The sequence below is a fragment of the Peromyscus maniculatus genome, chromosome 14 (assembly GCF_049852395.1).
Source record: "Peromyscus maniculatus bairdii isolate BWxNUB_F1_BW_parent chromosome 14, HU_Pman_BW_mat_3.1, whole genome shotgun sequence".
NCBI lineage: Eukaryota > Metazoa > Chordata > Mammalia > Rodentia > Cricetidae > Peromyscus > Peromyscus maniculatus.
Window position 1 is genome coordinate 56770699 of NC_134865.1, and position 13800 is coordinate 56784498.

General features: G+C 48.3%; 1 protein-coding gene across 3 annotated transcripts; it reads right to left on the reverse strand.

Annotated features, from left to right (window-relative positions):
• Positions 1–14: 14 nt before the first annotated feature.
• On the reverse strand, positions 15–13734 carry Fam161b (FAM161 centrosomal protein B). 3 transcript variants are annotated; one of them, XM_042260908.2, is made up of 9 exons: positions 13585–13734; positions 10345–10661; positions 8410–8978; positions 7237–7586; positions 6268–6395; positions 3760–3918; positions 3434–3533; positions 1388–1530; positions 15–980 (listed from the first exon to the last, which is right to left on the reverse strand). In XM_042260908.2, exons 1-9 carry the CDS (start codon positions 13636–13638, stop codon positions 908–910), a joined length of 1893 nt encoding a protein of 630 aa, XP_042116842.2. In that variant the 5' UTR covers positions 13639–13734; the 3' UTR covers positions 15–907. The 3 variants fall into 3 exon arrangements, with proteins under 3 accessions (XP_042116842.2, XP_076407181.1, XP_042116839.2); XM_076551066.1 differs by having other exon boundaries at positions 8410–8960; positions 13585–13733; XM_042260905.2 differs by having other exon boundaries at positions 825–994.
• Between the last annotated feature and the right edge of the window lie 66 nt (positions 13735–13800).

Genomic DNA, 13800 nt, shown 5'->3' on the forward strand with positions numbered 1-13800 from the left:
AGTGGTCAGAGAAGTTTTATTTAAAATGAGCTTTATTTAAAATGCAGACATGCAAACACTGCTGTATTCTCAAAGAATGGCAAAAAAAAACTGCTGTTCTGAATTTGTTACTGGCATGCATGATTATTCTTTAGTATGGAGACCAAGTTCATAGCAATTACTTGATTTTCCAAAATTGCCAGTCTTTGCTTTCTGCAGCAGAGATTCTCAATCCAGGACTTTTTTGCCCTCTAGAGGCCATTTGGCAATATCTGGAAACATTTTTCATTTCAACAACCCCAAGAGGGGTGCCTCAGGGCATACAGTAGGTATGGGATAGAAACTGACCTGTCCCTGTGTGTCAGTCAGATGCTAATGATAAAGCCTGTGCTTAAGGTTGCAGATGTGGACTAATGAGAAATATAATTTATTTCACACACCGTATTTCTGGCTGCTGCTGAGAATGTGTTTGGTCCAGCGGTCCTGGATCTCCATTTCCTAATTGCTACCTGTTTTTCTACCTGCGTTCCTTATACCTACTCCACAGGTGTGGACCTTATTTTCTATTCCTACTCCACAGGTGTGGACCTTATTTTCTATTCCTACTCCACAGGTGTGGACCTTATTTTCTATTCCTACTCCACAGGTGTGGACCTTATTTTCTATTCCTACTCCGTAGTGTCAAGTGCAAAACAAGACCCTTTAACACTGGGCCAGGACCCCTCCCCCTCCACTCCACTTTGATCTCTGCAGGCCATTTCTGTTGTTACTGCCTCCCATTCCCGAACAGTAGCCATGATTCTAAACTCAAGCTCCTCACCTAGTTAGTTGGCTGCCTGATGATCAAATGGGATAATGATGAGTGAACTGCTTCAACAAGCAATCTGGTTAGCTGTTCAAGCCACTGCTCTTCCAGCTCCTCCTTGGGTCAGCAGGCTGGTCTAGAGTCTTCTAAATCCTGCCATGAATCTCCGATGCTGAGTTTTATAGTTTCATGGATGCTGAAAAAACAATACTTTAAATTGAAAGGATATGTAAGGCTTAAGAACAGTCTCAACATTTTCATTATTTTATTTGGTAGAAATGGGATTTTAAGGATAAAAACAGGAATTACTTGGACTTGAAACAATAAAATTGGAAATAACAGTAATATTTTGCTTTTCTCTCTTTGCCTTATAATATATCAGTTATGAAAGAGGTGATGCCAGCGAGTCAGCCATAAGGAAGTCTGCCAGACAAGCAGTATTATCATCTCACAAGCAGAGACGTGGGCTCAGAGGTGTGTGGACGAGTTGTTATGTATGTGCAGGACTGCAATCTCAAAATGAGTAACTTCTCTAAGTGTGCTCCTGGTGGCATCGTTGGGGATAGCAAGTTAGAGCTACGGGATGACCCCGGCTCTCTTTACCTGTGAGAATCCTTGACTCTGCCTTTCTCCTTTCTTTGCACAGCCTGTGGGCCTTGACTCTTGGTTATCACGAACTCTTCCTCCAGGCCAGCCTGCCGCAGGGTGTTCCGGTACCGCTCTTCCGCTTCTTTCCTGGCCAGCGCCTGCGGAGTGGAAGCTGGCTGATGGAGCAGTCTTTCGAATTGGGATTCTGGGTTACCTGGGTAATCAGGCTTTAGAATACTGCCCCGCCACCACCCCCACCTTCAGTGCAGACCAAAGTTGGCACCAAATTCCCTTAGAGCCTTATTTTATAGCCATAGTTGGCAAAGGAGTCGGTCCCATGGGGATCTTGTTCAAGAGCAGGTTTTCACTTAGTCTTAGATGGGGCCTACAGGTCTGTATTCTAACACTTCTGAGAGGTGTCAGCTGTTAATTAACTTGAGAGCCACACCTTTGAAAAGCACCCACACCATCACCAGGAAGACTAACATTAAAAATACTTAGCAGGAGGATGGTCTGCATAGAGCCAGAAGAAGCCTATCTTGTTTTATGTATTCAAGAACAAAACCACAGACTACTTTGTATTTTGTTTTAGAATGCTGAAAGATCTGTTGGGAAAAGAAGAATAGGCTTACTTGACAAAAATGAACCTAAAGAGGTCAGCCTAAGTAAAGTCTAGATGGTCCAGCATGGGGGAGGGGCATCTGCAGCAGGAGACCCACCATTACCTAGGAATATCACACATGTTGTTGTATGATGGAGCTCTTGCCCACAGTGAACCACAGAGGCAGACACAGCACCTAACTGCCTGGGGCAGGTCTCTGGGTGTCCAAGGGCTCCAGAGCTTCCTTCAGGAGATCTTAATTGAATTGACCTCTTAAAGTCCAGAGAATGTTTTCAAATCAACCTTTCAGCCTGAAAGCCACTTAATCTGGAAAGAGCTTTGGAGGGTGCTTAAAAGCACCCTGACCTTTAAGGATCTATATTTGGAGTAAAATGGCATTAATAAAGCAAATAGCCTGGGGCTGGAGAAATGGCTCAGTGGTTAAGAGCACCAACTGCTCTACCAGAGGACCCGGGTTCAGTTCCCAGCACCCGTATGACAGCTCACAACTGCCTGTAACTCCAAGATCTGACACTCTCACACAGACACACATGCAGGTTAAATACCAATGCATGTAAAATAAAAGATAAATAAATTTTAAAAAAGCAAATAGCCCTTGTCATTAACTAACTGCCTGACATAAGCAATGTAAAAACCGGGTGTGGTGGTGCAAGTCTGTAATCCCAGCTCAGGGGAGGTTAAGGCAGGAGGATGGTGGGGTCAAGTTCAGCCTGGGCTCAGTGAGTTCTAGGTCAGCTTGAGCTACATAAAGAGAAACCCTGTCTCAAATGTCTTTACATTTTAAAAAGAGAAAAGAAGCCAGGTGGCAGTGGTGCACGCCTTTAATCCCAGCACTCAGGAGGCAGAGGCAGGCGGATCTCTGTGAGTTCCAGGCCAGCCTGGTCTACAGAGTGAGATCCAGGAAAGGCACCAAAACTACACAGAGAAACCCTGTCTCGAAAAAATAAACAAACAAAAACAAACAAACAAACAAACAAACAAAAAAACAGAGAGAGAGAGAGAGTGAGTGAGTGAGAGAGAGAGAGAGAGAGAGAGAGAGAGAGAGAGGAGAGAGAGTTTTGGCTTGTGTTGCAGAAGTCTGAGTCCATGTCCCTTGCCCCGTCACTTTGACCTTCTGAACAGTATGGAGGGGGAAGCATACGGCAGAGGCTGTGCATGTCATGATGGCCCGGAATCGAAGAGAACGTCCCTGATAAAATGTGCCTTTTATCACCTGGGCTCCCAGCCTATGAGATCATGCTGCCCACAGTTAGTTCTTTCTGGAAACCCCCTCATAGACACACCCGAAGTGTACTGTTTAACTTTCTAGGTCATTCAGTACAATCAAATTGAAAAGATTAACCATCATGGAGTTCAGTTTAGAACAGCTGAGTCTTAAGGAACTCTTTAATACAGTTTCTAAGACACTTGACCCAAGGCAGAGAGGAGTCTGGGTTTACCTTGGTAACTTGTTCAAAGAGGTAGGGCCTCGTTTGTATTCTTCTCTTCATTTCCTCCAGCTCTTTCTTGTACTCCTTTGTTCTTTTACGGTCATTGTTCCTGGAATTAACAAAGTTTCTAGAAGCAACCAATCTTTTTCAATTAGAAAACCCTTCCTTCAAGCTAAGCAGTCATCCCCATGTACACTGAATTCCTACTGCCTGCCAAACAAAATCCTTAACTAACTCTGATGACTCAGTTTACCCTGACTCCATTTTGCTATTTCAAAGCCAGTGTTGTGCTGTAACCTAAGACAGACACCCTTCTGAACATGGGGGACACTGACCGGTTCTCTTTAAGCTTCGCTTTGAACACCTCTTCCAGACTTTTATGGGGATCCATGGCTTTTGCCCGCAAGGTCACAGATTTAGACATGGCTTGACAGTTCTTTTTGTGCATCTCCAACCACTGAATGTCTGGTTTGTCCTTTTTTTCAAGTGACATTCTAAATGAGAGAGCAAAAATAACAGATAAGTTGGGTGTGTTTGTAAGTAACTTAGTAACTTCTCTGGAAATTCAGTTAAGTGGTTTTTGTTTTGGGTTTTTTGTAAGATTTTTTTTTTTTAGTTTGTTTATGTGTATATTTGGGGGGCAGGGGTGTGTGCAGGTGTGAGTGCAGGTGCCCCCAGGATCCAGCGGGCATCAAGTCTGTTGGAGCTGGAGTGACAGGCAATTGTGAGTTGCCTAGTGTGGGTGCTGGGAACCATAGTCACATCCCCTGCAATGTATGCTCTTAACTCTCTTCAGCTCCTAGCTGGTGTTTCTACGAATAAGGTATTTTCTATCAATCTGCCACAAGTACACTTCCAGAAAGAATGATTCTGGGGATGTGCGTGGCGGTACACACCTGTAATCCCGGCACTTGAGAGCAGGATCAGAGGTTCAGCACTATGGGTCCTGTGATTTCCCACCAAGAGACCCCCATTCTTTGAACAGAAAACCTGAGTTAAAATGGCCTTACAGCTAAGATTCACTGGGTCGGGTCAGCTTTTCCCTTATCTGGAGAAGTGCTAGAGCTACCATTCACCACGCTGCCTTCCAAGAACCAGAGACCATTTCATTTCATTTCATTTCAGTTCTCACAAGGCCTGCGGAGGCAGACACTCGAGACTTCCTCTGACACAGGGACTGGGAGGCAGAGAGCCTCTTGTTCATAGCTACTCAGCATTCAAAGGGAAAGCCAAAATCAGAACCAGGATGGCAGATTCCTGAGTTTGCCCCGACCACTGTGTTATAAACAGTGGTCAGCCAGTGACTTGGGTTCCCAGTTCTCCAAGAGGTCAACTCTCCACTTCCACAAAGGTCTGGAAACAGGCCTCCTCCAATGTAGGCAATGTGGGTTCAACTTGGAGCACTCAATTTGTGTTATTATTCTAGAGTTCTGTGGTAGGTTCCACCAAAAGAAGAAGCAATAAGATTCTGCACTCAGAAATACATTCAAGCTGGGCGGTGGTGGCGCACGCCTTTAATCCCAGCACTCGGGAGGCAGAGGCAGGAGGATCTCTGTGAGTTGGAGGCCAGCCTGGTCTACAGAGTGAGATCCAGGAAAAGCACAAAGCTACACAAAGAAACCCTGTCTCGAAAAACCAAAAATAAATAAATAAATTAAATTAAATTGTATTTATTAAAAAAAGAAAAAAGAAATACATTCAAACAGATCAGGAAGAAAGGCACAAAAGCTAATCTACAATGTCCATGCCCTGCCGTTGGATAGCAGATATGATCGTCTCCTGGGCCTTGGGATACTGATGGGCTTGGCCTGGGCTTAGACAATATAAATCTGAGGAGGGAGGGATTGTCTCTGGATCCTAAATATATTCCCGCAACGTCTGAAGGAGAAGTTGGGAGGCTCTGGGAGGCCCTGAGGTGTCAGGCCTTTGCCCAGGGCTCAGCTTCATGCTAAGTCACAGCTCCCCTGGCTCATTTCAGAGCCCTGAGGTAGGACTTCCTGCTGACTGAATGAGAGCACCACAGAGTCAGGTCAGCTGGACTGCCAGAACTTCCAGACTTGAGGTCACTTGGCTGCACAAGAACCTGAGTTTGAGCTCTAGTACTGAACTAAACAAGGACAGAAAAAAAGGCAAAGGGAGGGGAAGGGGAGAGGAGGAAAAGAACATAAAACAGGAACCTGCTTCCCGGCAGGCGCTGCCCTTCTCCCTGAGGAACCTCAGATGTGGACCACCTGCACATGGCTGTCACGTCTTGGCCGTGGTGGGCTCCGCTCCCCGCTGCCATGCCTGAGTCTGATCTGTATTCCCTGTGGCTACCTTTCCCTCTTACACACAGGCTTTGGCTCCGGTTTTAGAAAGAAAAGGTCATTGAGCACATTGCAAGGGACAGCAGGCTGGACATCACAAACACTGCTCCTAACTGTCTCATGGGCAGGGTTTACACACTCCCTTGTTCTGGAAACTTCTCTCTCTAGCCTTTGTCTGACTTGTTCCTCTTCGTTCTCCTTTTTGTTGTTGTTTTGTTCGCTTGTTTGTTTTTTCCAGACAGCGTTTCTCTGTGTAGCTCTGGCTGTCCTAGAACTTGCTCTGTAGACCAGGCTGGCCTCGAACTCACAGAGATCCGCCTGCCTCTGCCTCCTGAGTGCTGGGATTAAAGGTGTGGACACAGACTAAGACCCCAAAAGGATTTGCGGGATGAGAGCACGTATTCCTGCCCCGTGGAATCAGAGGATTCCTTCAGTCGCGAGGTGTTTCTGATAACGGCAGAGGCCGGGCAGCAGGAGCAGCAGGAACAGCATTTGGGACCCAAGCCTGTCAGAGTCTGCGGTGGCCTCCTTACTCACCGGACTGCAGACTCCCTCTTCCTGGTGGCATCTGGGATGTGCACAGGGAGAGTGTTGGCAGAGAAGGAGGCAAGGCCACTCAGAGAACGACTCCTTGGCAGGGGTGTAGCTGCTGGCCGAGGCGACTTCTGCAAGAGAGGAGGGCTGGCATTGGTGACGACATGGGGTTAGTGTCTGTCCTAACTAGGATTCCGTTTCGGTGAAGGATGAGACAGGAGAATCTTTATTCCCCCACCCCGGGGAGAAGGAGAACAAGATCTTGTTGAGTGACAAGGCCCACACCTGCATACCAATCCTAACGTTTCCAGTCAAGTGAGAAGAGTTCTGGAGCTGTGTGATTGGCTTCGTCAACCTAACACACTCTAGAATTACCTGGGAAGAGAATCTCACTGTGGAACTGTCTAGATCGGGCAGGCCTGGGGTGTGTCCACGGGGGATTACCTTGATTGTTTTAATTAAGGTGGACAGACCTGCCAACTGTGGAAGAGTGGACAATGTGAGCACAGGTGTGCACTCACTCACAGAGGAGTGGACAGAGTGGACAGAGTGTGCATAGGTGTGCACTCACTCACAGAAGAGTGGACAGAGTGGACAGAGTGTGCACAGGTGTGCACTCACTCACTCTTTGCCCTTGACTATAAATGCGTCAGCTGTCTCTGGCACCCGCCCCTCTGACCCCCAGCTGTCACAGACTATGACTAGAATAAGCCCTCTTCCCCTCTAGATGCTTTGGTCAGGGCATTCTATCACAGCAGCGGAAACAGTTAGGACAGACCGGCCTCTCAGACTGGCCGGGACTTCCGTTTGCAGAAATGCCTCTAGGGAGGTGTGAAAGGGCGTGTTCTTGTTTTCAGTTTACAGAACGTGTTTCTGCGTGCAACTGAGCAGGTGTTCAAACAATAAAGCTCAAGACAGAAAAGTGTCAAGACAATGCCTTCCTCTGAGACATGGGTCCTCCCTGCTACCTGCCTGGGTCCCCATCCTCCCTCCTCCAGCAGCAGTGGCCTCACAGGACCGCGGAGTGTGGCACAGGTTGGCAGTCCGGAGCAGGAAGGGCTTGTTTCGAGTTGTCTCCCGGGTCTCTCTTCTCTTGGCCGCTCTTCTCTGGAAAGCCTTGTAAAGACCCTCGTAGTCAGGGACCACAGAGTTCACCCGCGGCTGGAATCCGAACTCGGTCTGTAGAAAGCTCAGCTTTTCCTCCTGGGTGCGGGCAGCGGTGCGGGGAGCCCGGCTACTGGAGGTGCTGATGGGGGACGAAGCCTTCTGGAGCGTGTCTATGGCTCGCATCTGGATTCGAATTTTCCTGAGGAGCTCCGCTTCTGTGAAGAGGGCAGTGAAGGAAGAGGGGAGGCGGCAGGTCTGGAGAACTCCCTATGTAGCCCAGACTGGACTCCAACTCCTCCAACCTCCTGCCTTGACTTCCTGAGTAGGTGCGATTACAGGCTCAGGCAACCACAGGCCCAAACTTACCCTCATTTAAACACTAAGAGCAGCAGCGTGCTAAAGCCAGTGGTAAATAACGGGAAACAAGTTAACCACCAGCCCCCAAGTGATTGGCCCCTCTGCAGGGTGAGGGAGGGAGAGCTGGCCTTCCCAGAGGCAGCAGGCTAGAAAAAAAGCACTGGCTGGTGGAGGGAGGGCCTTCATGTCATGATCTTTGCTTCCATACCTAGGCCAGGCCAGAGGCTTTCACATGTGCTTACACCAGGTCACCAGGCTGAGCCTGGGGGGGCGGGGCAAGAGGTGGGGGAGCTGCTGCTGTAGGACCTCCCTATACATCAGTGGTTCTCAGCCTGTGGGCCTCAGACCCCACCAGGTAGAGTTTTGAGACAATTCTCTGTCTCAAAAAGTCAGATATTTACATTACCATTCATGACAGTAGCAAAATTACAGTTATGAAGTAGCAACGAAATCGTTTTATGGTCTGCGGGGGTGGGGGACTCACCACAACACTGTATTAAAGGGTCCCAGCATGAGGAAGTTTGAGAACCACCTCGGACAGACCCAACTCTCTCTGCTGGCCTACACGGAGCATGGGCAATCTCCACACCAGTGTAGTCCCTGAGTCTTCATCCTAAATCCCTGCAGTGCCTCTGGGGACCCCAGGCCAGAGGTAGCCGGGGGTGCCAAGAGTATCCTTACCCTGGAGTTTGTCCCCAAGGGCTGGTTCCAGAACGGCCTTGGGAATCCTTCTAGTGGCCTTCTTTAGGGGGACCTTGGCCGGAGCCACTGCAGCCGAGTCTCTCTGTGGAGCGGCTTCCTTTGGCTGCTCTTTCTTTTCAAGGAAGCTGAAAGGCTTCAAGGAGGAGAGAAGCAGCTCCTTCCTCTTCTGGATCCCTGCACGCCTCCGTGCCTCGCTGCGCTCCACGATCTCCTGGTAGAGCGGCAGGTAGACGTGCGCGGGCACAGGCTGGGCCCGGAACTGCCGGTAGCACTCTGCCTCCTCCTGGCCCTGTTTCTGGGCCTGCAGCCTCTCCTGCTCAAAGGAGGCAGGCGAGGCCAGCCACTGGGCCTTCTTCCGGGCCTCACGCAGAGTCATGCGGAAGGGTTGAGGGACAGTGATGGAGGATGCCCAGGAGGAAACGCTTCTGTGCTGGGAGGGAGGCCCCGAGTCTGAGGCTGGCGGGATCGGAGCCTTGGGGAGGTCAGAGGGGAGGCTGGTCATGGAGCTGCAGCGCCTCATGGAGCCACATCTGGAGGAGAAAGCAGTGCTGTGGGGGGACCCAGCAGTCAGGAGGCCTGGCTCCTCAGAGAGCCCCCCTCCAGCCTCCCTGCCAGCAGATCATAACCAGGAGGCTTCTCAGCCTTGACCCCAAAGCCCGAAAGGCCTCTAAGTTCTTAACCTTACCAGCTAGGTTTCCCTTCTTGCCAGCAGCCCAACAGGAACTATCTCCTAGGAATTCCTGCAGGAATTGCCCCTTTGCAGTCTGATAACTGCATAAGATAAACAGTTGTAGTGGAGTAGCGCAGGGCCGCAGAGTCAGGGGATCCAATTCACACCTTGAGGGTTTTGGATTTCCCATGTAGAGTGGCAAACATAATATCCACTTATAAGGTTACTGGGAAGAGAGTACATATCAAATGAGGTACAGGCCAGTGTGGTGGCACATGCCTGTAATCCAAGCTCCTGAGAGGTGTAACTGGGAAGTTCAGGGGTTTCAGGCCAGCCTGGATTACATGAGACTCTGTCTCAAAAAGAAGGGAAAAAACAAAACAAAAGACAAAGCATATATATGTGCACTGGCAGACTGGGCCCCAGACAATGACCTGTCATTCTGGGGGGAAAGGCATCCCTTGGTCAGCTCCAGTGCTTCCACTGAGTAACTGCTGCCCAGAGTTATTGAGGATCGCTGGGTAAGACTCAAAACACGTGGGCTGGAGAGTGGTTCAGCAGTTAAGAGCACTGGCTGCTCTTCCAGAGGACCTGGGTTCGATTCCCAGAACGTATGTGGCAGCTCAGAGCTGTCTGTTCCTTCAGTTCCAGGGGACCCCATGTTCTTCTGTTCTCCGTGGTCACTAGGCATGTACATGGTACACATACATGCAGGCAAAACACCCACAGACATAAAACAACATTTTGAAAGATTTTAAACATTTTAAAGAATCACAGGCCAGGCGGTGGCAGGCAGAGGTAGACAGATCTTTGAGTTCGAGGCCAGCCTGGTCTACAGAGTGAGTTCTGGACAGGCTCCAAAGCATACAGAAACCCCCCGCCCCATTAAAAAATAAATAAATAGCCAGGCAGTGTTGGCACACATCTTTAATCCCAGCACTCAGGAGGCAGAGCCAGGAGGATCTCTGTGAGTTCGAGGCCAGCCTGGTCTACAAAGTGAGATTCAGGACAGGTACCAAAGCAACACAGAGAAACCCTGTCTTGAAAAACAAAACAAACAAATAAATAAAAATAGAAGAATCACAACATGTGATCGGATCCAAGAGCTAATTCTGGGCTGGGTCTTAGGTAAGGGACAACTTGCCGAGGTGGTCTTACAGAGGGGAAGGCAAGGCCCTGAGACATGGCGTGACTAGCCTGGAGTGCCAGAGTGTGGCAGTCACCAAGTGCATTCAGTGTCTTACCTGAGAGATGAAGGGTCCTGGACCTGTGGTTTCCCCCTGCTCCTGTCTTGGAAGAAACTCTCCAAGTCTTCCTCATCTTCAGAGCTATTCTCACCACTGTCTGGGTCAGATGGAAAGGGAGACCCCACGAGACTCCACCTGCCGTTCTGCTTTCGAACCTGTAAGGTCCTGTAAAAGCTCCCAGTGTAGTCAGAAGAGTCTGTCTCCTCCTCTGGGCTGAGGAACTCATGGAGTTTACCAGCTCTGGGCAAAAGCAGCCCTTCTCCAGACAGCTCATCTTCTGGCTCACTGTCTGAGGAGGATCTGGGGGGAAATATCTAAAACAAAATAGAAATCAATAATGAGTTAAACCCTGATTTCAAAGTTACTTAAAAATGACTTTAACTTTACTTTGAATAAGCCTCAGTATATTGGGGACTAAGAAGGGGCAAAGAAAAGTAAGCTGTGTTCTTCACTCAAAAGACATTTCACAACACGAGGTATTAGATGCCTGACTGTGGGCAGGAAAGGTTGCCGGAGAACTAACGCCCGTTCAGCACAGAAAGCACTCTGAGTACCTAACTGGACCCGCACATTCTGTTCTCAGTGCTCCAGGAGTCCTGCCCATGACCTTGGCTACACTCTGTTCCCAGGTTTACTTGGGATTTATGTAATTGTTACCCGTCTTCCTTTTCTGATTTCCCCATCGACCCTCTTACTTTCCTTATATCCTAACCAATTTCCACACCGTTACCAGGAATGGATGATTAACAGGAGGGGTGACGTGTCTAGGTGGAAGAGCCACATGGAGAGCGGAACTCCCAGCCAGCTTTGAAAGCCTCCCAGGGCTAGGAGTGAAGCCCGGTGGTGGAGCCCTCGCCTAGCAGGCTCAAGGGCTGGCCCTGAGGCGCAGCACTGTAAAGCACCAGCATCGAAACTACGTTCATCCATTGGTATATAAGACAATATGGGCGGAACTCCTAGTAGGTCATGAAGCATGTATCCTAGTGAGAGCAGGTGGAAAACAGGATAACATGAATGTGTCCCAGGAAAGCTTTTCTGCCGATAGATGTCAGAGGTCACCAGGAACGCACCAATAATCAGGATTAAATTCATCAATTTGTTGCTCAACATTGTGGAAAACTATAGCAAATGAGTGGGGATAGGTTTCTAGGATCAGCGTATTCTGACAGTTTTGAGAGGAGGGTTAGGGGAAGAGGAGCCAACTCTGGACAGGTGCTATGATGAAGAGAACAGTCTAGTAAGGTGGATACTTGTGCAATTTTTTTTTTCATTGAAAAAGTGAGAACAAAGCAAGGCAAAGGGAAACAATTGATAAGTAAGCACAATCACTTAGAAGAAAGTAGCAATTTTGCAACTATGTTACAGAACCCCCAGAAACACTGTTTTGTTGGTAATCCTGCTTTTGGCCTTGGCTGTATCTGTTAGTCTGGGTGACAGAGATGCTCTTTCCCTTACAATGGGTTATGTCCAGACAAACCCATTCTAAGTTAAAGTATTTTAAATAAAAGTGCACTAATTTAAAGTATTTTAAATAAAAGTGCACTAATGCATTAACCTAATGAGCACCTAGCATACCAACACAGGACACTTATAAAATAGCCACTGTCCACTCTCCTGATTGTGTGACTCACTAGAAGCTGCAAGTCACTGTCACTGCCCAACATAGAGTGTCCTACTGCTATTTAGAGAAAGACTGAAATCTGGGGCGGGGGATTTAGCTCCATAGTAGAACACTTGCCTATCATGCACAGGGTCCTAAGCTCAGTCCCCAGTACCACAAGAAATAGAAAACAAAAGTTTAAAGTATCGTTTCTATTGAATGCATGTTGCTTTTCCACCATTATAAAGTTGAAAGGTAAACTGAACCACTGAAGTCAGGAGTGTCTGATTTTCAGTTTTAGGCTGATTTTTACTTTCTCAAATGAATCTGGTAGTGATAAAAAGAAGGCTGGGGTGGCTGGAGGACAGTGGCCTGAGATGTCCTTAGATTGGCAGGTACCAGACCAGGAGGGGACTATAGATGTTTAGCTGCAGTTGGAGCAGTGCATCTGAGTTAAAGGTATGTATGTGCTGTGGTCATAGCTCTGTTGCTGAAGAGCATGTGATCTAGGGCACAATTCTCTTCCCCCCTCCCTTTTCTTCTCTCCCTCTCTATGTGGTGACAGGGTCGAAGGTGACTTTGAACTCTTGATCCTTCTGCTTTAGTTTCTTGAGTTGTTGGGATTATAGGTCTGAGCTATAATGCTGGCGCAAACAACGTTATTGAAACACACTGTCCACAGTATACAACTCAACTGTTTAAAGTGTATAACCCACCGGTTTCTAATATAGTCAGAGTTGTCTAACTCACAGTACAAATTCAGAACATTTTTCATCATTCACCTAAAGCAGTGGTTCTCACCCTTCCTAATGCTGCGACTCCTTAACACAGTTCCTCATGCTGTGGTGACTCCCAACCATAAAGTTATTTTTGTTGCTACTTCATAAATGTACTTTTGTTACTGTTAGGAATCATAATGTAAATATCTGATATGCCACCCCTATGAAAGGGTCATTCTACCTCCAAAAGGGTCAGGACTCACGGGTTGAGAACCATTGCCCTCAAGAAACACTATAGCCTTTAATAGGCATTTTTTTATTTCCCTTAACCCTCCCATATCGTCTTTCCCTCTGTCAGCCCTAGGCGACCGCCACTCTACCTTCTATCTTTGTAGATTTGGGGGGCAAATTGTTTGATCTGTCTGTTTTCTTTTCTGGAAAAATGAGGTTGAGAGGACACACGCACACAGTTTAATGAATTTTAGTATATTCGCAAAGCTGCGCATTCATCACTACAGTACATTTTGGTTAATTTTCCTTACTCTAAAATAACAACAAAAACCTTGGAAGCCTTTACAAGCCTCTCGGTTTCTCCCCCACCTCCTGAGTCGCACGCAACGATTTGCCCCTTGGATTTGCCTTTTCTGGATAATTATAGGAAGATGGAGATCACTTTAATATTTTCAAAGTTAATTCGTAGTTTGCTATTGCTACGCTCCCCGATGTCAGAGCCTGGTACAAGATGCAAGTGGACCAAGTCCCCAAGACAGATTCTCTCGATGCCTAAACGCACTTGCAATTTTAATTCCACGCCCTTCGGCGGCACGCCCCTGACTCTGTCTCCACGGCAACGCTAAACAGCTTCCTCTCTTGGGGACTCCTTTCCGAGGCATCCTGCTTCCTCCTTTCCCTGCTCACCTCACGGCTGCACTCCGCGCACTCGGGGGCTCCGGCGGACCTCCCCACAGTCATCTTCCTAACCAGAGGCAGAAGAGCGCGCGGGGACAGCAGCGCGGGGACAGCGGCGCGGGCGGCCGGGCACGGCAAGCCACGCCCCCGTAGAGCGTTAGCCTGGGATTGGCCAGTCTGTTCCGCCCAAGGAGTCGGGAGGCGCTTTCTGATTGGCTTATTCTC